We start from the raw sequence: 25,209 nt of genomic DNA, 5'->3' as shown, positions 1-25,209 counted from the left end.
TTTCACCCTGTAGGCACATTTTTACATTTTATATGTGTGTGTTGGAAATCATGGAAACGAAAGTGTAAAGAGGCCTCTGGATGCTCCCAATACCGATGTGCGTTATCACTAATTGGAGATTAGAATTATGGGTTGAAGAGTTTAGTTGTATAAATGTTGTTGAGTGAAAAAAATGTGTGTTAAAGAAAATGTTTCAATATTTACACTTATAAAGTGAATAGGCAACTTCGTAGTGGGTTAAACAGGAAAATGAATGAATAATCCACAAAGCGTGTGTGTTTTCAATCATTCTGTACTGTGGGAAGGAATACCTATCATTACAGTATATAGTTGGTATTTCCCCCCATCAAATACTTCTGATAAAAGCAAAATTCCCGCAGCCCTAAATTCATAAAAGTTCGTTCTTTTGAATCCGGTTCAAAGAGCGTTGGGAGCGTCTTGAGGAGACCCCCCCCCCCCACACAGGAGGACGGGCCCTCTCCTTATGACTCCAATTTTCAACACACTTACTGGTTTTCATTACCTGCAGCTACTGGATCCTTGTTTCAAGTCTCAGTTCCTGGTTACTGTAGGGGCATGCGGAGCAAGTAAACAGGACTACTAGTATAAATGGAATCCAAATTTTGAAAATTTCATTAATAACTTTGCTTTTCTGTTTAGGAAACATGAGAAAACTGAGCAAGATTACCTTTCTTGTTCAACATTTAAAATGAGCTATTGAAAAAAACTTTTAAAAGCCAAATTCTTAATGTATCGTATCACATAAATCTTCAGGAAGTTATGATTTTGCACATTTTATAGTACGAGGGGTTTTTAAGTGAGGGTAACAAGAGCTCTGACTGGTGTGTAAAAATCACAGTAAAAATAACGAAAGAGCTTTCAAATCGTACCGGTGGGTGGTGGAGCTGAGTGTCCATTAACAGTACAAAAGTAGGAGATGGCTACATTGATGAAACATGGTCCGCCAATGAGACAGGCAGTGTGCCAACGTTTTTACTTTGCCAGGTATTGGGCCAACCTCCCTACAGTCCCGACCTCGCACCAAGTGACTTCCGTTTTTTTGTTCCTTTGAAGATACACTTTAATTGCTTAGCACGGGCATTACTGTGCGGGTACTGCTAATTGTTAGAATAAATCAACCTAGATGATGTATAACAATTTTTCCGAATCTAATTTTGCGATATCTACTTATATTTATAAAAAAATTTAATTTTTTTTTAATTTATTTTATTTATTTATTTTTATTTTATTTTTATTATTATTATTTTATTTTTTTATTTTTTTGATGACCAAAATAATGTATGAGTGGGCTCCGGATGAGGATGTCCTAAAATGTAATTAGTCTTCATAAAATTGTAAGTGACATAAAGGCACACGTTTAAACGCGTATACTATCTCGATGCAAAGACTAGACTACTTTTTATGAAACAGAGCGCACCGTCATTTTTCTTTTCGCAAAATCTAATCCTATGGTCAAAATGCTTGATTGACGTACTGTTTCTGGTATCATATCATCGCTTCTGTCGTCTCAAGTTTTCCCTCAGATCTTCTGTTACCCCCCTTCCACAAAGCTGCTCAGTGTTGGGCAGACGATTTTGAGAATCTAGCACTGAAAAAAGGTGTTTGGACCCGCGGTTGGAAGTAGACCGAGCAGAAATTGTCTTCCAGTTCCGAGCGAGAGATGTCGCTTTGCGATATGTGAGGCGTGATGTTAGCCAGATGGGCGGACGTGGTTACAGTTATCTCACTGTACAGAAGGAAATATGATTTATGACTTCTTAGTATCAGTTTTTTTCCCGAAGCTGTATTTTTTTTTTTTTTTTTAACGTCTGAGATTAAATGTTCGCATCAGATTGCTTTTTATATTCAGCAAATTTTGACGTGACGGTTTTTATATTCGGATACAACAGTTACTTTATGAGAAGCTTAATAAATAGATTATTGTCTTACATATAAGTACAGTGAAATCTCGTTACAACGGACACCAATGCAACGAAATATCCGTTTCAACGAACTAAATTTTCAGTTCCGATTTAATTTCCATTATTTTGCTCGAATCCACTATAACGAAATTCCCGTTACAACGAACAAAATTTGCAGTCTCTTGAAGTTCTTTGTAACGTTGTTTCACTGTATAACATCAACAATCTTGTGTTTTTCAATATAATTTATTTGAAAAACCGTCGGAGGTACCTGTAGTACTGCAAGAAAGTCTCTACGGAACTTGGCTTTTCTAAAAGTTTCTAGTAACGATTTAGCTTATTCTTAAATAATGTTGACAACGTTACTTTAGATCTTTAGGAGAAGCTGCATCGTGACTAGAAACCTTTATAAAAGTTCAGTTTCCTCTAAAAACTTTTTTTTTTTTTTTTTTGCGGTGTACCTACCTCACTAGATCCCTAATCAGTTGAACTTCTTTTAAAATGCAGCTGGAAAATGGTTTTAATTTAATACAGAGCTTTTTAATTAATAAAATCTAATTTTTACAAAAAATGATTTTCCAGTTCAAATGACATAATTTCATTATACTTTCAATAGGATTTTTTCGTCTTTATTTTAAGCGGTGGAAACAACACGGTTTAACAAATTAAACAAAAAATGAATAAAGTACCTTACTCGAATGATAAATAAAAATAATTAAAATTCTTTGCCATCTATTGAGAATATCAAGAAAATATTCCAAAAAGAAAAATGATAGCTCTTAATTTGTGAAGAAAGCACACTTTAGAGGAAGCTGCTGTACCCACGGACAAAATTTACTTTCCAATTTTTACTGATCTCTGGAAATGGATAATCGATCGGTAAAATTTTCTAGCAGAATCTATTGCTTATCATCTAATTTGGTAATTTTTGTCAGGTAAAAATCTCAAAACTTTAAACTTCAAAAAAATTTCTTAAAAACCATCTTTTTTGTCCGTGGGTACAACACCCCGTTCACCCCGCGGACAGGTGTCCTTGTACCCATGGACATATAAAAAAAAATAACATATTAATAGGTCCGAGGAACTCAATTATACTCAATACATTTTCATAAGCCATTTTATATTGAAATACTTCAAACATCTATTGAAAATAACATAAAACAGAATATCCAACAGGAATTAAACTTTAAAAATTAACCGAAGATTTTTTTCCCCCTTTTTAAAATTTTCCTTAATTTTTAACATCAGTGAACTCTTTAAAAAAATTATTACTCTTAAGAGAGTTAATGGTGTTATAAATAATTAATATGTTAAAAGAAAAACAACTAGATTCATGATAGTATGGCTCTCTATGAACCTACATAATAATTTCAATTTTTATGCAAAATTAACCCATTAGAAAAAAAAACTCAGTTTAGATTAAACCAACAAAAATCTAGAAAAGTCGACTTCAAATTTAAACAGGTGAGATTGACGGTCTGTAGATCCTACAACAGGTGGGGGTTATTTCAGCACTAAATCTTCAAGTCTTACTTCTAATTCATCATCATTGTTGAAAGCAAATTTCGAACTTTGATGACAAGGCACCATTTTGAGGTACTTCACATTGTAAGAAGACTCAGGTGACCCAAGGAAACTAAAAATTGCCGTCCGTGGGTACTCATGGTTATGTGTCCTTGGGTACAAAGGTACGCCGTTTTGGTTTTGAACGTTAGTCACATCGACAAGACCACAATTTCACAACATTAAAAATCAGAAACAAAACCTTCAAAATATAGGGAAACATGATATCCGCAACAAAAATGAATAAAACAATCCACGACGGACGAAAAAGAAATTGTTCATAATTTTTTTTTTTACTTAGATCCTACTAAAACCGAAAAAAATGTGATAGAATCTTAAATGTTCGTTTGATGGCGTTGAAACTTCCTGGGGGTACTGGAGAGGGCTGTGACATACACGTTGAACCCCAATTAGGATCTCTCTCGACGATACCCGGAATTTCCCGACCAACGTCCGTAGTACAACCGTCCGTGGGTACAGCAGCTTCCCCTACTAAGTGTTTTATAACGTTCAACGGATGATAAATATAAATTAGCACTTGACAAAAATGGAGTGATTGATTTGTTCAATGTTTCGGAGATTTTTTTTGGGGGGGGGGATAGGGAGGGGGCGTGCACTGCAACAAATGTTAATAATTTCTTTTCACACTTTTTTTTTTATTTTCCCCAAATTTTTAACATCCAGTCTACTTTTTTTAGTTATTACTACTTTTAGAACGGGTTAATTTTCCTCAAAAAATACCTGAAAGTTTCAAAGCGAGAACGGGGGGGGGGGTAATCTTTGGCCCCCTATTACTTAAGTGCACCTTTGCCATAGTTTTAAATAGTTCTGAGACAAAATATTGTGTGTACCTTTCGTTAAATTTTTAATGGATTACAAAGTTACTTTTGAGCTGGTGTTATACAAATTATCTTGACATTTGTCCATCTTAAGGCTCTTGCAGGTATATTTGATGAGTATTATATAATTTTAAAAAAAAATTGCAGAGGTAGGAAGATAAAAGCATAACAAAAAAAACATAATTCCGGTATTTTTGGACATGAAAATACTGGAAATATGTCTGAAAATACCGGAAATTCGGTAAAATACCGAAACACAATCACCCCTGTTTAGAAATAAAACAACTACAGGTGTCCCTCGTGTAACACGGTTAATTCGTTCCATGTAGTATCGAAACCGTGTTATACGAGACCTTTTTGAAAAGTGACATTTTTACTTATTTTTAATAATAATTATGTATGTGCATGAAAAAAATTAGGTTAAGATGTATAGTGTTATACCGAAGCCGTGTTATACGAGACTTGGAAATAATGTAAATCAAGGGATGTGTACCGTGTTATATCGAAACCAAGTTTCATAAAAACAAAGTAAAAACTTATAAGAATTACCAACCATTAACAGAATGTATTAAACAAAAATGAAATTCCATCTTTTATAAATATAGCATTCTAGTTATATCAAAACAATGAAGTATTAAACTCAAGTTTCGTACCGTGTAATATCGAAACCGTGTTGTAGTACTCTCCGTTTTCGAAAGCAAAGACTACTACTCAAGGTAGATTCCATTTCAAAAAGGGGTCTTGCTGTCTTTGAACACGTTATTTTGCACCTTTTACTTCCGGGTTTCCCTCCCCATTTTGATAAAATCACATCAGACCTGACGCATGCGCAAATTGGCGCTAAGTCTCGGCTTAGGTAAACGAACAGTTCTGGGTTATACGAGGGACGCCTGTATATTGATTTCAGTTGTCGCAATTGATGTCTGATTAAAAAAAAAAGAAAGAAAGTAAAGAAAATCAGAGAAAAAGAGGAAGAAGCTGTTCACAAATTCTAAAGTTAATGGTTTTTTTTTTTTTTTGAATAAAAACACTCGTATGTATTAATTCTTCATAAGTGAACTAGCTGCGTTGCTCAGTCTACCTTGAAAATAAATGTTGGGTCTAGTGACGTAGGCTCAATAATCAGGCTTAAATAAAAGAGAAAAAAAGTATAGAAGAAAATTTCCCGTCAACATGTAGAAAAGAGAAATTTTATGACTCTAAATTTAAAATGGACCTCTTTGAAATTTCAGAAATTCAGTCAATGTTATTTATTGATAAGCGTAAACATTCCATTTAATGGATTTTCTGGTGTTTAGCCCCCCCCCCATAGTATTGTTTTCGAACTGGGAACGAAACCCCTCTAAGTGAATTCCTGAGCATCAAAGGACCTCTGTGCTAAATTTGGCAAAGATCTGACTTAAATTGTGAATTTGTTTAAGGGAAAACTCACTGATGTGGATTCCTGAGCATCAAAGAACCTTTGTAAATGTACGCATCCCTATTTATTCCGAACTAAATAATTCACTAAAACAAGCACAAATATCTCAGCAGTTTTTATTTGTACAGAAGAAAAACAGTTACGTAAGATTCAACATAAATAAACCACATAAAGGTATATATTAATTTTTGTATAATACTTTTAAAAAATTCATAGTATGGCAAGTTGAGTTGCCCTGTTGTGTGTGTCTGCACATACAGATTTCAACTAATAGATATTGCACATCAAATATAAAAACTCCAAATTCCAAATAAAAGTTTTAGTAACAAACAGATCTTACAATGTGTATTTAAAATTATTTTCTAATGATTACCTTTAACGGATTTTTTTTTCTTTTTTGCTGATAATGGTGCAGCCATTTTATTTTCTTCATGAATAATGAACAATGATCTCACAGTTTATGCACTTTATCATGGAATAATTAATACGGCATTTTATGGTGGCAGCAGTCTCTGAAAGAACGATATTCTGTGGCTCATGCGAAACAAATGTGGGTACAGATTTTTGATACTGTTTATTTCAGAGAGAAGCATGAAATCATTATTTAAGACTATATATTTAGTGCTATTTTTCTTCACAATTTTGATTTTCTCGTAATTGGATTTTACCATTAATATTTTTTGTCTTTTGTTTTTACATTTCTTGTGATAAAAAAGAATTGCTTTGATATTCTTACTTTCCCACTGAATATAAGTTTAACTGGACAGATAATTTTCCACATGATTTATTAAAAGAGTATTTATGACTCTATTGTTTTTAAACATGAGTGGAATGATTTAAGTACTCACCTTAATTTATGATGAAAAGTCGTATAAAAAAGGAAGTTTTTACATACTTCACGTTCTGATTTTTCATGATGCCATAAATATAAAATGTAATGTTTTGTTTAATAAAAAAAAAAAACAAGTTTTTCAAAACAATTTTTTTTATTTTTGTAAAACTAATACTAAGTGTTCAAGCAAGAGGATTATATACTAAACATTGAAATGTTTGATAATCTCCTAAGTTTCAAAGCATTTTTTTTACACTAGCAGATTTCTGAAAATGAATGTGCTGAATTTGTATTCTGAAGAAAATTTGAATCTGCTTCAATCTAAATTTGCTAACGTATCAAATGGTATTATGTGATTGATTTTCAACCCATTTTAACCATGTTGTTTTCATTTAAATGTTTAAGTTTTCTCTTTTCAAAGATTTTTTTTTTGTTTTTTTTTTTTGTTTTAATGTTTCAGTTCACGATATATTGTTTCCAAATGATTTTAACTTAATTTGAAGGAATTTCTTAAAACTTTCAATGAGTTAAGGGCATCATTAATTAACTTAATAAAGGCATTATTTATTATTTGAATTTAAAAAAAAGATTTTAACAACTAGAGCTGTGTCTTTTTGTATGGAAAGCTATGCGCTGTGATTTGTTAACCTTGGCTTTGTTTGTCAGCGAGTCTAGAAATATTTTTGTATTACTTGTAGCAACATCAATAAAAAAGTAAAACTGATAAGCAAAACTAAGGTGAAATATTCCCTTTTAGATTTAAATTTGATACAAGATATAGAATGGCAACGATTCCTAAGATAATCACGGTTATCAGTAGATACAGAAACATTACTTTTTCTTGTTATAGTATCAGAAAAAAGAAAACTAATTAGATAAAACTTAGGTAAAATATTCGTTCTTAAATTTAAAAGAAAAATATGGAGTGGTAATGATTCCTAACTGAGAAAAACCTGGCTGTCAGTATGCTTAGAAGGCTACTTTTATTTCCAAAAACATGAGGAGAAAAGAAAAACTAAACTGAAATATTCCTTTTTGATTTAAATTTAATATAATGATATAGACTGGTAAGTATTCCTTAAAGAAAACTGCTCCAGCTTTTCTACGGATTTACAATCATTAGCAGAGGATTTTTGCACCGAACAATTTACAAGTAATTTCTTTGGTCGTAATTTGTTTCTGCCACGGGTTATGTCAATGGCGAGCAAGAAAGAACAAGCTGCCTGCCAGAAACAAATTTGGGTTGAGATGTCTTGAGCAGAGAATTGCCACCAGTTGCTGCATACTGTAAAATGATATTCTTTGATCGCGATGAATACTGTACAGGAATTGGAGTGCACAGGGAGTTCGTTGACATAAGCAATGGCCTGCTTGTCGACATTGTTCGTGGAATGAAGTTTAAAAACTTATGATGCTGTTCCTCAAGGTAGGAAAAAAAAACTTCGTCAGGAATGTCTTTGGAATGTTGTCAATGGTACAAACTGTCACCAGTTCACTGATGCCACAGAGTTTCTGACAACCTTTCGTTCATGAAAACGGGAATGTAAGAAAGATTCGTTGATGACATGCAGAATGAATGAGTTGATGTTTAAAATCCAATGGCATACGGTCAAAGTCTTCAAGTGTGCGGAAGAAATCTGTTCACTTAGAAAAGTTCTTGGAATGATGTCAAAGGCAAGGGTTCGCCACCGGGTGACACGTGGCGAGGGACTAGTGACGTCAGTGGCGGGTTCCCGTCGTAATCCATGACGCTGGGGGGCGCTGGTGGGGGCAGTGACGAGGCGTGGGGCGGCTCGGGGCCCATGCCGGATCCGCCCCCGCATGGACTGGGCTCCGAGAAGGAACTGGTTGCACCGGGGCTGTTGACGTGAGAGGACTGCGAGGACTGTTGCGGATTCTGCGAGTTGGAGCCACCCTGTTGGTGATCCACTTGTCGCAAGTTGTTCCGGCGCCATTTGGCACGGGCGTTCTGAAACCACACCTGCAATGAAGTCGCAGATAAAAACAAAACGTTCATTGGAAAGGAAAATGTAACAATAGAAGAAAAATTGCCGTCAAAACGCAATAAAACCAATTTTATGATTCAGAATGTTTTGATTTTTTTAAAATGATGCAGGGACATATCTAAAGTTTTGTTACACTCAGTTTTGAATCTCTGATCAGGTAAATGACACCCCCCATTGCATGCCTAAGTCACTTTCTGGCTTTCCTCATGATCATTTCGTATATAGAAGCGGGCACAGCTTCTACCGGATGTCCACCTTCAGGCCTTGTTAGTTCTTGGATGGTTGTAATAATATGAGATTCCAAAAGCTTCCACAAAAAATCGCAAGGGGCCAAATGGAGTAAAACGAACAGGCACTCCAAATCACGTCTTGTTTGGAAAGTGTTCCTCAAAGCAGCCAATGAGTGAAGAGTGAACCGTTCTGTAGGAATTAAATGTCGCCTAGGTCAAATTCTTTAAATTGCGGGGAGTATAGGAACTTTTTCATTGTATGGGCAACCGCGCTTGTGTGAAGTCTAGGGGGACACCTACCTGATGCGATATTTAAAACCTTGCAAAATAAAACTTTAGATGTGTACCTAAATTATAAAGAAAATCAAATCATTCTGATTCATAAAAGAAGTTATGTATCTTGCCGCACCGTAAATTTTTTTCGTACAAAATTTTACCTTAAAAAATATATTCAATATTCTTTGTGGCAATCAATGCAAATATATCTGGGTGTATAGGAGCTCAGCTTAGGAAATATCGTCACCTTAGAGCAACAGTTGGATTTTTTAGTGTTATTCCTGGGATTAGATGTCTTAGTGTTGCTCTGAGGCGACGAAATATAAATGAATTTTTTTTTTTTTTTTTTTTTTCTGTTTTGAAAAGATAATTTTCTAGTTCAAAGCTACTGCTTTTTATGTGAATGAGACTAGCCCTGTCTAAATGTGTTGAAAAACTCTAAAGCAAGTGGTGAAATAACAATAAGAATTGTTGACACGTGTTTCAAGGTTACAATGAACCCTTTTTCTGTCTTTTAACCATAGTGTAGGATATCTTTTCATTCATAAAAGTTTTTTCGCATATGAAAGGTGTTCCTTTATAACTTTGAAACGCTTGTTTGCTCTTATTACTATTTGTGAGTTTTGAATTTTTTAACTTGTCGCACAAAGGTAAAATTTTACTTTTACTGTTTTACTAATTTTATTTATTTCTTTAGAAACATTTTTGCAGCATCTTAAGAGTAAACAAGTCAATGCCTAAATGAGTCAATAACATTTGGTCATTGACTTATCAATTGCTTAGCATAAGAGTAATTTCTTGATAGGAACAATGCCGAATTCCGAAATTATAACTCAATGACCATTTATGTGCTGCGTTGTAAGAATTTGAATATTTTTATGAAATACCGCTGAAATAATTCATTTCCAAATGTGAATTCGCATAACTAATCGAATGAAAAGGTTTTAAATTATGGAATGAATATTATTCAGTGAGATTATTGCTGAAAATTTCATTTGCCTTTTTCGAAGTAATTTCGTGCATTATTGCCAGATCAACTTTGCCTCCCAGAAAAAAAAAAGTAAAAAGCAAAAAAAAAAAAAAGAAAGAAAGAAAGAAAAAAAAAGAAGGAAAAGAAAAATCGTTTGGCAGTTTGTGGTCTTTTTTTTTTTTGTTGTTTCCGATCTATCAAGTTTTGAAAAGTTTTTCCAGAAGACCGCAGTAGGAAATATTAGAAATACTGATATATATGCTTACATAAATTGCAAAATCAGTTACAATTTCTAGCAAAATGCAGGTGTGCTGCTGTAATGTAAAAGTACTAGTTACAGATGTGCTAATTGGATGTAAATATTTACAAATGTAATGAAAGGATATGAAATTGCTAGCTTTTGATGCATGTATCCAAATAAAGATAGTCAATTACAGATGTCAAGAAAGATGTAGAATAACTAACTTTGCTCTAACAAAATCCCGGTATGCTGATGTAACGTAAAAATAAGTCATCGATGTATTAATTGATGGATGTAAATGATTACAAATGTAATGTGTGTGTGTGTGTGAGTGTGAAAAGATAAGAAATGACTAGTTTTTGATGCATGTATAGCCAAATTAAGATAATTAACGAGAGATATCAAGAAATGATGTAGAATAACTAGTGCTTGGATTAAGTAGAGAAATAGGAGAAGAAATAATTACAGAGGTAATGGAAGAATGTAGAAAGACTAATTTTCGATGTAAGTATAGACTTGGCTCTTACAAAATGGAGGTATGTCGATGCAACGTGAAAATAATAGTTATTGATGTGCTAATTGGAAGTAAATAATTACAAAAGTAATAAAAGGATAGGAAATATCTATATTTTGATGAAAGTATCCAAATAAAGATAATTATTTACAGATGTAGAACAAATAGTTTTTTAGAAATAGGAGAAAAATAACTACAGGTGTAATGAAAGAATGTCGAAGGACTAGTTTTAGATGTAAGTATAGATTTGGAAACAAAATGGAAGTCTGCTGATGTAACGAAAATAATAGTTGCTGATGTGGTTATTGAATGTAAATAATTACAAATGTAATGAAAGAACAAGAAATAACTAGCTTTTGATGCAAGTTTCCAAATAAAGATAATTAATTAAGATTTCAAGATGTAAGTTAAAAAGTTGTTGAATGCAAAATAAGGATTGCAAGTGAAATAAAAAAAAAAAGAAATGATGGGATAGTGAGATGAAACCTAAACAGATATATTGATTCTATGATGGGAAAACAAACATGCAAACAACACATAAACAATGCAAATAGTCCAAAAATGAAACCACTCTGAATAAATTAGCAATAAATTGATCGACCCGAAAAATTATGTACGAAAGCAATGTAACAAATGGAGAAATGCAGAAAAAAAAAGAGTTTATCCTTCACTATGTTTTTTTCCCCCCTGCATTTCTCCATTTTTTTTTTTTTTTTTTGTTAAATTTCAATTTTTTGGTATTTATACTGTCTTTTGTTCCACCGTGTTGCTTTTCTCGCATGACTTTTCATCCAGAAGCTCATTCTTCTTTACATTGAAAAAGGTGTTCCTTGTAACATCGAAACACGTGTCTGCAGTAATTTGTAATTTTTGCCCTTCAAAACGTTGGATAATTGATTATTTTAATTTTCAGCACAAATGTATTTATTCGTTATTTAATCAAACGATTATTATCAAACAGCTAGGCTTGTAGTCCTTTTTAAAGAGACTTAAACGTAGAGATCTTTCTCATTTTACTGTAAGAAAAAAAGTTCATTTAGTTAATCTGAGAGTTCTCTGAAAGGTATTTTAAAGATAATTCTTTAATTGACTTCTAGTTTAGTGATTAGAGATAAATGTACCCTAGTGTCAGAAAAATTTCAGCCACACTTTTTTTGAGCTTCTTTGTTCCACAAATATCCTATTTTCAATATTTTTTCAAACTTGATTGAAGCTCAACACAGAAGAATCACTGTGTTTATTTTTTGATGACTTTGTTTTTTATTCATTTTTAGTGATCATTTTAGTTCGTAGCAATATCTGTAATTCTATATTTTGTAATTGTGTTTTCATTCTTGTTATAAACTACGGAGCAGCATCAAACTAAAAAAAAATCTTCCAAATGGTATTGTCTATGCGTGTGTGTACGCGCGTGTTTTTTTTTTTTGCTTGTTACTTATTACGTAGTATGTACCCAAGGGGTTCGCCAACTTTTTTCGGAGCTTGGAAAGGGTTTGCAAGGGGGAAAAGGTTGGGAACCGCTGCTCTAATAGAAAGTAAATTACAGAAGTGGTTAAAGGGTGCAGTTTTTGATGCTTTAAGGCAAAAAAAAAAAAAAAAGTCATCGATGCAGCAGTAAGATGCAGAATAAATATTTCTTGGTAGGATATTGATATTGTAGTGGAAGTTGAGCAGTTGTTGACGCAATTATAAGATTGAAAACAAACTTTTATTAATATACTAACGGATTGTGAAACATATAGTCGCTGATTTGATAATGAAGCGTGTAGATTAAATAAGTATTGATACACAAATATGTGATAAAATAATTAAGTACAGATATGGTGAACGATGGAGAATAACTAGTTTTTGGTGCCTTAATAGAATATAAAAATAAATCTTTGATGAAAGGTTGTAGAATAAATGTTAGGATATTTCAATGCATGTTAAACTGACATAGGCGTAATGATATGATTGAAAAGAAACTGTTAGTGAATAGTGGGGACTAATACACTGATGTGCAAATGGTTTTAAATATTTCTAAAGCTCCTTCGATCACATCAATTTTTATACTTTTCTCCTTCTCACCTCCCTTCTTAGCATATAGCCTTTAGTCAGTAATTTTCTTACTGCCATATCTAATGTTTCAATTCATCAGAAAGTGATTAGAAGTGCACTAAGATATTGTGGAGTTATACAAAAATCTCTCATATTTCTTTTTAAAAAATCCAAGCGAGAAGAGTTCTTGGGGATTACATCGTGCTCGATGGATGCGAAAGGAAATTTACTGTCTCAGAAAATATAATAGAGATCATTTTGAACTGCCAAACAAGAAAAATCTGAAATAGCATTTATTGTAAATTATATGATTATTTGTTTCAACATGTTGCACAAAGAGCTGATTTCAAGCAGCAACTGCTTGTTTTGCGTCGATAAATGAGAATCAGCTCTGACAAAGTTTAAAAGGATATGAAATAGTTTAATATGAAGTTTATCAGTTGTGTAATTAAAAAAAAATTCTTGGACATTAGTGGTAGTGCCTTTAAGAGGAACCCCTTGACCTTACATTTTTTGACGTTAATAATTTTCAAGAAACGAAAGGGAAAATGGTGGATGCTTTAAAAACAGAGGGAGATAATAAGTATAATTTGAAGGGTGCCCTAGTGGGTGGATCCAGATTCAACTTTTAAAAGGTCTGTGTGACATTACACCAAATAACACAGTTAAAATCTTGAATCGACATTCAGAGTTAAATATTTAAAAAAAAAAAGTTTAAGGAAGACACAGTTCAGTGACTTCATTAAGACTGAGGTGCTCTTCAATGGGGAGGGGAGGGGGAATCATGGTGCAGACTGTACCATTGAAATTTTTGGCTAGGGTTGTCTATCGGTCCCGTTCTTAGAGGACTCAATAATATTGGGGGCGAAGGGGGGGGGGGGACTTGCGCCATCGCTCTAAGGGGGCATTCCTGATTAGGATTTGTAAATAATATAGCAAAGCATGGATTGTCAGTGATGGAAGAGTACGGTAAAAGTCATACAAAAGACGAAAAAGAAAAGCAATGCTTGTTGCTGCTAGCGATGTATTTTAGAAGCAAATGTTCGTACCTACATCGTATTTTCCTAAAGGTCCTTCGAATCCGTTTTTGAAGTTCTGTTATTTTAATGTGTTTTCCGATTTTATAGAGTTGGTTAAATTTAAATTGTATAAAATGCTTAATTAATAGATATTTAAACTAAAATTAGGTAAGTTCTAATTTTTTCCAGAAATTTAAAAGTTTCCAGTTGTGTTAGCAATAGCAACCCTTAAAATTTGTCTTTAAAATCAGAAAAAAATTACACTAATTCTTTTTTATAAACTAGATCAAAAACTACAAAGAGCTCAATTGAAAATTCTTTTTTTTTTTTTTTCACGTTTAAATGTTCGGAACCCTCAAAAAGGACCACCCTAAAGTTACACAGAGATTCAGAAGCGCCCTTAAACCAGTCGGGGACGGTAGATACGTATTTCGAGCATCTTGTATATTAAATGTTATTCATAACTGTATTCAGTAAAATAGGTTTCATGTCCTTGCAGTTTGTCTTTTTTGAACAACGACCGTTAACTTTCTACTTGGATGTTTCTGTTTTGCAGCTAAGCAAAGTTCCCTTACTTGCCAAATTGCCCCATAGTTAAATCTAAGATTCTCATCATTGAATCTTTTGCTGTGACTTCGTTAATTTTTAACTATTTAAGGCAAAAAGTTTACCTGCAGAACCCGCTTGGAAAGTCCGGTCTTCTGCGCCAGCTGCTTGAGATCTTTGGCGTCGGGGTTTTGATTAATCGCGAAATAAGACTTCATGGTGCGCAGCTGATGGTGCTTAAAGGACGTCCGCATGCGCTTCGTCCGCTGGGAGCCCCCGGGGCCCCCTCCGGGACCCGAGGGGCCCGAACTGTTCGAGTCCAGCGAGGAGAGGTGGAGACCGCAGCCGTCCGCAGATTCCATCACTGAAACAGTCGGAAGTTGAGTTTTAGTTAATGTCATATGCAACAAAAAACACTCTCAGAATTGATCAACCGTAGTCTCCTCTTTCTCGCAATTTATTTCGAAACAAATTAATATTGTACATTTCAGAGACATAGAGCGAGACCCCCTCAACGACAGGCCCCAAGTAGCATATAAATCATTATTTGGTTGCGGCATTTTTAAACCAAATGTTTAAGTCCAATTATCGATTTGATCTCATTAACTTATTAACTTCCCTCTTCTAAGATCTCCTCAAAAGAAGAAAATCAAGCGACTGATCTCAAAGGCTAGTCTGATGGAAAAAATAGGAGCATTAAATGCAAATCAAGTTTCTGATCTCAAGAGCTAACCTGGTGGTAAAAGATGCAAACCAAGTAGCTGATCCCAACAGCTAGTCTGATGGAAGTAGGAAGAGTAAAAATTACAATCAAGCAGCTGATCTCAAGAAGGTTAGTCTGATAGAAGAGTAAAAGGAGAAAATCAAGCAACTGATCTCAAGAGCTAGTCTGATGGAAGAAGGAAAAGTAATAAATGCAAATTAAGCTTCTGATCTCAAGAGCTGACCTGATGGTAAAAGATGAAAACCAAGTAGTTGATCTCAACAGCTAGTCTGATGGAAGTAGGAAGAGTAAAAATGCAAATCAAGCAGCTGATCTCAAGAGCTAGTCTGATGGAAGTAGGAAGAGTAAAAATGCAAATCAAGCAGCTGAGCTCAAGACCTAGTTTTTAGAGAAGTAAAAAAAAAAACTCTAATTTGAATTCCGAAACTTTGAATTCAAATTATGTTTTTCGCAATCACGAGTTGCGACAAGACTCTACTGGTTAGAGTTATTGTTTCTAGAAATGGCTCCCCACCCAAACATGTCCCTCCTCCTGGGTGCTTACGTGTGTATATAGTTGTGTGCGTGTGTGTGTAGGCTTACGTGTGTGCACATAGGCGTGTGTATGTGTGTAAAGGCGTACGCGCGTAGGCGACTGTGTATGCGAAAGCGTGTGTAGGACATGGACGCCACCGCCCAGCAAAAGTGGATTCCGGGGGACAGTGCTCAGGACCAGCCGCGCAGCCGCCGGTGGACGGTGGTGCTTCAGCCCTGGTCCAAGCTGAAAAAGGAACCGGAACATCAAGGGCAGTCAAATGAAAGCAATAAGCAATCGTGATTGCTCAAAAAAAAAAAAAAAACATTGCAACCAAGTAGATGATCTTAAGAGCTTGTCAGATGGATGAGTAAAAGATGCAAACCAAGCAGTTGATCCGAAGGGCTACTTCAAATTGCTTTCATAAGTGATTAATTCTTAATGACATCTTTCGAAAGTTCAAAAAATTAAGTGACCAAAAAAAAAAAAAAAAAACCTGCGCAGCTTAGATTTGAGGGTTTATGATCAATGTTCCAAATTTCAGTAAAAAAATACTTACGTGGGTCATTCCATGCGAAATTAGCAAATCAGCTGTGGCTGACATGTCACAGATTTCAATGAAAATTTTTATTTAGGTAAACCATGCATACCTATGAGGGAATGCAAAGTATGGAAGTTTAAAAACTGTTTGTTGCTTTGTTATTGAAATTAGAAGTTGATGCTTACGCTGTGCCTAAATTTTCAGAGTCCATTGCTACCAGTTTGTGACTCCTTAACTCCATAAGTTATAAACGTACACTTAAAAAATAAATATTTCCGCATTCTAAGAACAAATCTCTGTTGGGAAAGAGCAAAGTAAAATTTATTCGGATCTTTTTTTGAATCTGAGATATTAACAAAGATTGAAATTTTGCCAATTTACTTCAGATTTCAAATCACTCTTCTAGCTCTTTTAATGAAAAAATAACAGTAAAAATGATTCAGATTGAAAAACTATCTTTAAGTAACTATCTGTTCTAATTTAATTTCTGTTTATGAATTTCTTGATGACGAAATTGTACTTAAAAAAATCGAAAATTTCCAAAAATTTCATTTTTTTCCTCTATTTCAGGTGTTTTTTTTTTTTTTTTTTTTTTTTGAAGATGAGGGAATGCTCTAAATTTACCCAATTTTTTTTACATAATATATTAAAGTGTCTTTTAGATGCTGCTAAATTTTAATCATTGGTATCAGCGTATTTTTGTTACTAGAGTAACTTGAACTAAGGTAAAATTTCATTAGTTACTTCTTTTTATTTTGTAAGTTTAGCAAAACTAACCATTTCTTTCGTGTTTCATTTTCTCAAAAGCATGTTTATGAAGTACATGCTGAAATGTACATTTCTTTTAATTGAAGTAAATGTCAGTTTTACTTGCTTTTGCATCATTTAGTCGTTTATCTAGTTCTTTGAATTCTCGTAATTTCACCTAAGGGTTCGCCTTAGTGAACGATGAGTGTGCGTTTTTCACTAATCCATACAGGTTCCATACAGTATAAACTACTCATTCATGTTCAAATATTTCTAAATTATCAAATTAAAATAATTATTTTGAAAATTACAATATGTTTTTTCAGTATAATGTATTATATAGGGCACAATATACGTAATTTAAGAAGGTGCCATGAAGTTTTCACACTTTTTATTTCTGTTTTAGTGTGTGAATTGACTAGCAAAATTGCTTAATTTCAAAGACCTGTATCTTTTTTACAAACCAAACACAAAAAACAATATGTATAACATGTTTAGTACTTGAATGGAATATTCAATTGGCCAAGAAATTTTATTTTTAATTCCTTTTGATTTATAGGGGCCTAAAAATGTCATTTTTGTCACTTTTCCGATTTTTGAGGGGCTATAATCTATAAAGGGTACACAGACACACAGCAACAGTTACATATTCTTTTTAGCATGGTTCCAGGATTAGTTTTTGCCGTATTTCATTTTGTGCTTCCGTCCCTTACGTGAGTTATCCCCCCTTGAAATGAGTAAAATTTTTGCATTTGGCCTTGAACGTTAACCTGTTGCCATTATTTTAATTATTAACTTACAGCTACGTAACTCAGCATGTAAGACTATCAACTTATGCACTTTAACATCAATGCGTTAAAATAACTGTCATAAATGTAATTCAATTAGATTTTGGCCAAGATGCAAAGGTCTAAAAGTTCCATTTTTGACTACGAAAACCACTTTTGATGACTTCTAAAAAATCAAAGGTCCAGTTGAGAGAAAAAATAAAAGTGGTTTTAAACATCTTTCATATGCAGCTTTTAGGGATATGAATTTCAAAAAAATTAAAAATGGTCGACTGCACCCATCCGTCGAACCTGTATGGATTAACCCATAAAACAGAAAGAAAATGCTGTTTTTCTGAATTTTATTTTACGTTTGGAAATCAAAAACAAGTTTCGAGTTTCTTTAAGTAAATAGTAGAAACACAGCTCTATATTCTTGTAAAATTTTAAAGTTGTCTGAATTTTCCCTCATTTGAATTTTTGTGTGTATGTGAAGGGGGAAATCATCATTTTATAAAATGTCACTTAGTTTAAAACTGATTTTGAAGACAAAGGAGTTAAAATACAACTTCAAAAGTAAGGTATTTCTTTTATGATACTTAGCACATTATTGGGTATTAATTTCATCAAAGCTAATGCATTCCTTAAAGATTGAGATTAAAAAATAAAATGCTTAATTATGAGAAAATTGAAATATTTTCAGTTTTTGAAACTCGGTTAAAAGTTAACTAGAATAACTTCGAAAATTTTACTGATATCAGATTAATTACCCTACTCCATAGATTGCAACAACACATAACTTTTAAGTTTTCATTAAATAGTTAATGAGATACAAGCCTTCAAAGTGCAACATTTAGCATTTATGAGAATGCTGTTCAATTTGACCAATTTTCAATCGCATGTAACTATTTAAATAAAAAATTTTAAGCAAAAATATTTCAGATATTTTTTATATAGGCATAAAAGGAACCTGTATACCAAATTTCATAAAAATCTATTACCATGCGGCCACCACGTTTTTGCGAATTTTGCTCATTTTGTATGGAATGACCCACGTCTAAGTGAATTTTTTTTTTCTACTAATCGGAGAATTATTGAGAGTCTTTTGTATTAAGAAAACAGTATGGATTACTCATCAATAAAAAATGTTGTTACTTTTCAATAAAAATGTTTTGAACGTCATGTACCAAATTTTGTACTTTTTAAAGATGTTATAAATTTCCCAAAATGAAGCTGTAGCTAAGCAAAGTTTTCTTACTAGCCAAATTGCCCCATGGTAAAATCTAAGATTGGCATCATTGAATCTTGTTTTGACTTCGTTGATTCAAGGGTTATTATATCGGCATGCTACATTTAAATGAAAGGATATCATGTCTTGTAATATCTTTTATCGGAGTAAGATTACATCGTTCAGTATGAAATAATCTTGACCGATCTCGTATTGAGTTTTTCCAAAAATATTGATCACGTTTAAATGTTTTTAGTTGGTTATCAAGAGATTTCGAAGTCTTTATATTACGAGTAATCTAATTCTAATGTCGATGAAAGATACTATAAAGCCCCCATATTAGAAGCTATCATAAATCTACTTTATTACTTTAATATTGTTGTAATGTCAATAATCACTAGTTATCATACTTCGATAATTTAATGTCGTTAAATCATTGTTCATTTAAAATCACTAGTCATTATATTTATTTCTACTGTTCTTAAATCACAAGTCATCAATCCTACGTTGGCGTTAAACCACTCGTCATCATATTTTAACATTATAATGCTATCCTTTAACTTTTCACTTATCGTACATTAATATTGTTAAATTATTATTCATCACACTTTAATACTACAGTGCCTTTAAATCACTAGTCATCATGCTTTAATATTGTAACTCCACTAAACCACCATTCATCATACATGAGCATTGTAATGAAGTTAATTCGCTATTCATTATACTTGAGCGCCGTCTTTAAGTCATTAGTCAACGTGATTCAATATTGGAATGTCGGTAAAAGACTAGTCATTGCACTCCCAATGTCATAATAATATTAAACATCGGTCTCCGATATTGTACCATGGTTAAAGCGATGGTTGAAGTAGGGCTAGGTGATGCTTACTGAGCGTCTGGGACAGCAGGCCCTCTCGCACCACCGCATCGGTCGTCTTCCTTTTGCGGGGCCTTCCCTTCCTGACTGATCCTGTCACTCCTGGAAACGGGGCAAAGGCCCCCGTCGAAGGACTGGAGGGGGGCTCGTGTCCCGGGTGGAGCAGCGTCAAGCCAGGATACCTAGGAAACACGGACAAGGAGTCAGTTACATTTTGGTTAGATTTTCGCTCGTAAAGCAAACATCCTAAAGATATAACAATAACAAAAACGCAAGAATTAGCGCATGCTGTTTATTGCAGAAACGTTGAAAATTGATATCACTCCTTTTTGTGCTTTATGAAAGACATTTTATCTGAATACTGGAAGTTCCGCTATGTCAATTCTTTTTTCAGGAAATCTCAAACTGCTGATTTAATCAAATGGGGTTGCTTCCTTCAGTCAAAAGTAGTACTTTTAGTCACTGAAATTGATAGAATAAGGAAAAAAATAACATTGACCCAGAAAATTCTTTCATTTTCCCAACAGTTATTTTTTAATTAATTTTTTTAACTGTCCGATTTTTCAAGCAAGACGTAGTCTTAATGACGTCACAAATGATGCTCTTTGGCGCATCTTTGTACTTCGTTTCCACGTTATGATAATCAAGGAGCGAATTAAAGTTGCACTCTATGCTTGCTATTAACCATATCGTTGCCAATACACGTGAGTAAAGATGCGAATTAAATATTTTGCACTGTGAATGGCAACACAGAATGGCATTTCATCATTTGTGATGTCATCGGCAAGTGATCAACAAGAACGGTTGCAAGTGTCATCGTAAACAATGAAAACGCACCGATTTAAGTAATTTTTTAAAAATATTAAACTTAAACAAATTATTTAAAAAAATAGTTAGATCTTATGTTTTTAAGCATGTTCTTTCAGAAAAAAAAACACTTTTAAAATTTTGGAAACGACCCCATTGCAGAACAGTGCAGAAACTCTTATTATCCACGGAAACTGAACGCAAGTTTTCGATTTTATTAGAAATTATTTTAACATCTTTTTTGCTTTGAATGATATCAAATGCAACGCGATACGGATACTGAAAATTTTCCATAAACAACGAAACTAGATGCCTCGATGGAATTTTGTTTTTTCATGACCGTTTATGCATACATAAAGTTGATTGGTGATGAAAATATCTTTTGAAGAGAAGAGGACAACTTTGACTTTCGTGATGGGAAAATAATTTCAAACTTCAAGGGAGAGCTCTGGACCGGGGGTCAACCGTTCCCTACGCCACTGTCTCATAACACTGAAATGAGTACTCGCTTGGGGTGCCCCCCCCCTCCAAGTTCGATGGCCCGAATCCCCCCTATAAATTTTTCTCAACCTTTTTTTTTATTTTTAGCTCTCTTTTTTTTTCTTAATTTATTATTTTTAGAATTTTTTATTTTTATTTATTTTTAATTATTATTAATATTTTATTAGAAAGGTTATATGCTACCACCAATGACATACACACACACACACACACAACTAAATAAATAAATGCAATAAAGTGTAAACAGAATAAAATAAAATAGATAATTTTAAAAGTGAATCAATAAATAAATTTGAAAAATTTAAAATCTGCCCCCTCGTGGGCACCCCTGTCGCATAGGATTAAATTAAATAGTTATAACACATAATCAGAACCAGCGGCATGCTTGCTTAAGTTTCCAAAATAAATATGTCCCCTTGATCTCTCAAAGCGCTGAAGGACGTTGCGTGCTGATCCACCAGATTCAAACAGAAAATGGCGCACATTATTCGGCTAGCTTTATATTTCGATGATAATTAATTGCGTTTCTTCCCTTAATTGGAGGCTGTACTGCCCGCCAGTTCAACCCTCGAGAGGGCTGCTGAGTTCCGAAATTCGCATTTATTTTGCTAAGCTATGCATGCTTTTGTGCATTTTCGATGTTCCATTTAAAAAAATTGGCGTTCTTCTTTATCATATTTTTTGCAAAAAATCTCTTGTTTATAGTCTTTCACCACTTTGAAAACAGTTTGGTATTCGTTTTAAAAAGTACTTATTTGAAAATGTGCAAAAAGAACAAGCTCGTAATATGTATTTGGCAACATTTTTGGCAAACGTGCCGACTTATGACTGAAAAACTGAGTGTTCGAAAGAGTTTGAGTTCTCTTCATAATTTCTTACGATTTTTATACACAGCTAGGAATAGTCGCCAAAAAGAAAAGAGAAAAGGGTATCCAATTCAAATCTTACCAGTAGAAGTAACATTATAACCAAAGCATTGATGAAGTGTTTATGGCTACAACGATAGTGTATTGCTGTGTTTTACGCAGCAATTTGCACTAGGTTATTGTTTATTATACGTAAGAAGCTTCTGTTTAAATAAAGTTGCTTTAGTGCAAAATCGTGTCTTCACTGGAGATATCTTACTCAAAGAAGCCGCCATTAGTTTTAAAGAGTAACTAGTGGTACCCGCACGGCTGTGCACGTAGTTGAAAATTAAAAGGTCATTCGATTCGCCTGTATATTTACAAATAATGGATGATGAATTTCTCGCCACTTTTCCATATTCATTTGCATGCCCATGCCCATGTTACGGTTTCACGTTATGATAATTTCGTAATTTAGTCGTCCACGTTGTGATAATTTGCTCGGTAAAATTTTCTTAAAACTGGAATAGAAAAAGAACAAAATCGAATTTTCGAAAAATCGCTTCGAGGTGCACACCCCCATGCTACAAACTAACTTTGTGCCAAATTTCATGAAAATCGGCCGAACGGTCTAGGCGCTATGCGCGTCACATCCAGATTTCCTACAGACATCCTCCAGACAGAGAGACTTTGAGCTTTATTATTAGTAGAGAAGAGTCCACTAATTAGGAAATACTGTTGATCAAAAACACTGCTCGTTCTTTCAGCACATAAGTATTGCTTTTTAAAATGCCATACGATTAAAATCTCGAGAAAAGTTAGCTGAAAAGATGCACGAATCATAGATCAGTTTCGAAGTAAAGATAAAAAAGAAAAACATATTGCATTCATTTGGGTTTGGACGCCTTGAATCGGCGAAGCTTTCCCAATGCTGCCAGGTTAGGTTTGTCCCAACTGTACTCGGCTCTGTACCAACTGTACTACAAATATATCTATAAAATATTGTAATCTTTATCGAAAATTTTTAAAATAAGAGTAAACATTTTGTATTAAGTTACCGCCCTAAGTCAGGGCTAAGGCAGAAATACTTAAAATACACCACCAGCTCAGTTATTCCATCCGAGGACTGCAGTTTCGTGCTTTTTAGCACTCATCAGCCCGGAATAGGAATCACATGAGCGGGAGGCGAAAAACCAGCCTCCAGCTCATGTGATTCCTATTCCGGGCTGATGAGTGCTAAAAAGCACGAAACTGCAGTCCTCGGATGGAATAACTTAGCTGGTGGTGTATTTTAAGAGTAAAAATGTTTTTTCGAAATTTTAGAGATTGCTTATTGGCTGGTTTCTGAAATAAACTGGTTCAATTGTGTGCAAACCATTGCTATTTGATCATACAAAATTGAATGGAAAATCAATTAAAAAACTTATAATTGATTGGCTGTAATTATTGAAATTGATTTAAAAGAAATCAAACGTGTCGGACATGGTTTTTTGCACTATTATCGCGACAATGACCCATAGTTTTAAGTCTCAAAAAGATGAGACGAAGACGTTAGAAAAACGAAACGAAAAAAATATGTGCCTGCTGAGAGAATATCTCTTCAGAAAAATCCTAGAGATCAGGGAAAAGAAAATGTTTCTTAGAGGTAGGGATTTTATAAGCAATCCTGTAACTATTTCTCGGTAATTTGTAAACGGAGGCTATGAAGTTAGACTAGAAAGAGAGAGATAGAGAAAAGAAAAAATACACAGAATAAAGATTTGTTCTTTTTAAATCTAAGCTTAATGCTTATGCAGGCGATCTTTCTGTTCATCTAAAAAGATAATCGCCTTATAAAAAACGATTCACTTCTAAATTGCTTCCTTGATTCTTTAAATGGCTCTTCCCACCCACCAAAGGTTCAACAGAACAAGATTTTAAACTTTCTCGCAAAGAATTTTTGAACCTTGAACAGCAAGATGCAAACACTTTAAATTCGATATTAATTTATCAAGTTGGTTGTGCGTTTTTAATGAGTTCTACTTGAAAGAAAGAGATTTTTTTTTCGTTCAGGGTGCCATTTTGCCCTTCATTTACGGAAGAGTCTTTCACTAAAAAAAAATCATTTGAACTTTGACGTCTTAAATTCAAATTATGTTTTTCTCAATCACGAATTGTGATCGTGTGTTAAAATCCGTCCAGTAGTTGTGAAGTTTACCCCGAACATCCGGACAGAAGTAGCCCTTTATGTATAAAGATTAACTACTTATCTTACTGGTTTGGCTTAGCATTTAATATAGTGAAATTCTGTTACAACAAACTCCAATGGACCAATAAAGTATTTCTCTGTAACGGAATTGTTAAAAACTTTGCTTAATTTTTATAAAAGTGTTAATTTTGCAAATCTACTCAAATATAATTAAATCTGCAACATTGATTTTTGATTTTCCTCCCCTGCAATTGTTATATTAGGCGTAGATATAGGAATGTGGTCAAGGCAAGAAGTCATCTTCAATCCATGATTGCTCGATAATACTGGGAGAAAAACGTCGCCTACCTTGGCATGAGTGCTGGCGCCGCAGCTTCTCCATTCGTGGTGAGGCAGTTCTCCCCGTGCACCATCAGCTCGTAGTGCCCCCTACAGTAGACGAGGTTATCCCTCAGGCCGAAGTAGTCGCCCTGCGTGAGGGCCGTGTTGCACCAGGCGCACGTGAAGCAGTGCAGGTGGTACACGAGGTCCCGGGCTCGCATCACCAGCTCGTTGGCGAAGATCCCGCGCTGGCAGCGGGCGCAGCGCTTCACGGCAAATAGCCTAGGGAAAAGGGAAAAAACAGATTAATGATAAGTAACTAGTCGAGAACTGTAACAGACCAAATAGCCTAAAATAGCACAATAATAACAACTATTTTTGCAGTATGTTACCGCCCTAAGCCAGGGCTAAGGCAGAAATACATAAAATACACCGCTAGATCAGATTAGTTCTTCCAACCAAGAATCAGCACACCACATGAGTGATTGTAGCAATGGTGCGGCCCAACTCAAAGATTAATGGCAAAGCATGGTATTTTGCAGTAAGTTACCGTCCTGGCTTTGGGCGGTAACTTACTGCAAAATACCATGCTTTGCCATCAAAAATACCATGCTTTGAGTTGAACCGCACCATTGCTGCTGTCACTCATCTGGTGTGCTAATTCTACATCAGCTACCAGTTTGTTTGGCTCTCTTGGCTCCCTTAAGAGGTTTTTCGCCATCAGCCCAGTTGATTCC

The 25,209-nt window shown here is 34.2% G+C and overlaps 1 protein-coding gene across 1 annotated transcript; it reads right to left on the bottom strand.

The window, feature by feature from the left end:
• Positions 1-5,864: 5,864 nt before the first annotated feature.
• Positions 5,865-24,708, bottom strand: LOC129229542 (LIM/homeobox protein Lhx9-like). Its single transcript, XM_054863864.1, has 4 exons — positions 24,500-24,708; positions 19,823-19,992; positions 14,541-14,779; positions 5,865-8,557 (listed from the first exon to the last, which is right to left on the bottom strand). The coding sequence occupies exons 1-4, from the start codon at positions 24,691-24,693 to the stop codon at positions 8,222-8,224; spliced, it is 939 nt and encodes a 312-aa protein (XP_054719839.1). The 5' UTR covers positions 24,694-24,708; the 3' UTR covers positions 5,865-8,221.
• Between the last annotated feature and the right edge of the window lie 501 nt (positions 24,709-25,209).

This window comes from Uloborus diversus, chromosome 9 (assembly GCF_026930045.1).
Source record: "Uloborus diversus isolate 005 chromosome 9, Udiv.v.3.1, whole genome shotgun sequence".
Lineage (NCBI taxonomy): Eukaryota > Metazoa > Arthropoda > Arachnida > Araneae > Uloboridae > Uloborus > Uloborus diversus.
This window is presented reverse-complemented; position numbering and strand designations above follow the sequence as displayed.

What these genes read in the sequence shown, in the direction of transcription:
- LOC129229542 (XM_054863864.1), bottom strand. Translation starts at nt 24,693, where the DNA reads ATGCGAGCCCGGGACCTCGTGTACCACCTGCACTGCTTCACGTGCGCC. An exon ending in GCGCCAGCACTCATGCCAAG is followed by an intron (nt 19,993 to 24,499) that starts GTAGGCGACGTT and finishes CGTGTTTCCTAG; the next exon opens with GTATCCTGGCTTGACGCTGC. An exon ending in TTTCCAAGCGGGTTCTGCAG is followed by an intron (nt 8,558 to 14,540) that starts GTAAACTTTTTG and finishes ACTTCATTGCAG; the next exon opens with GTGTGGTTTCAGAACGCCCG.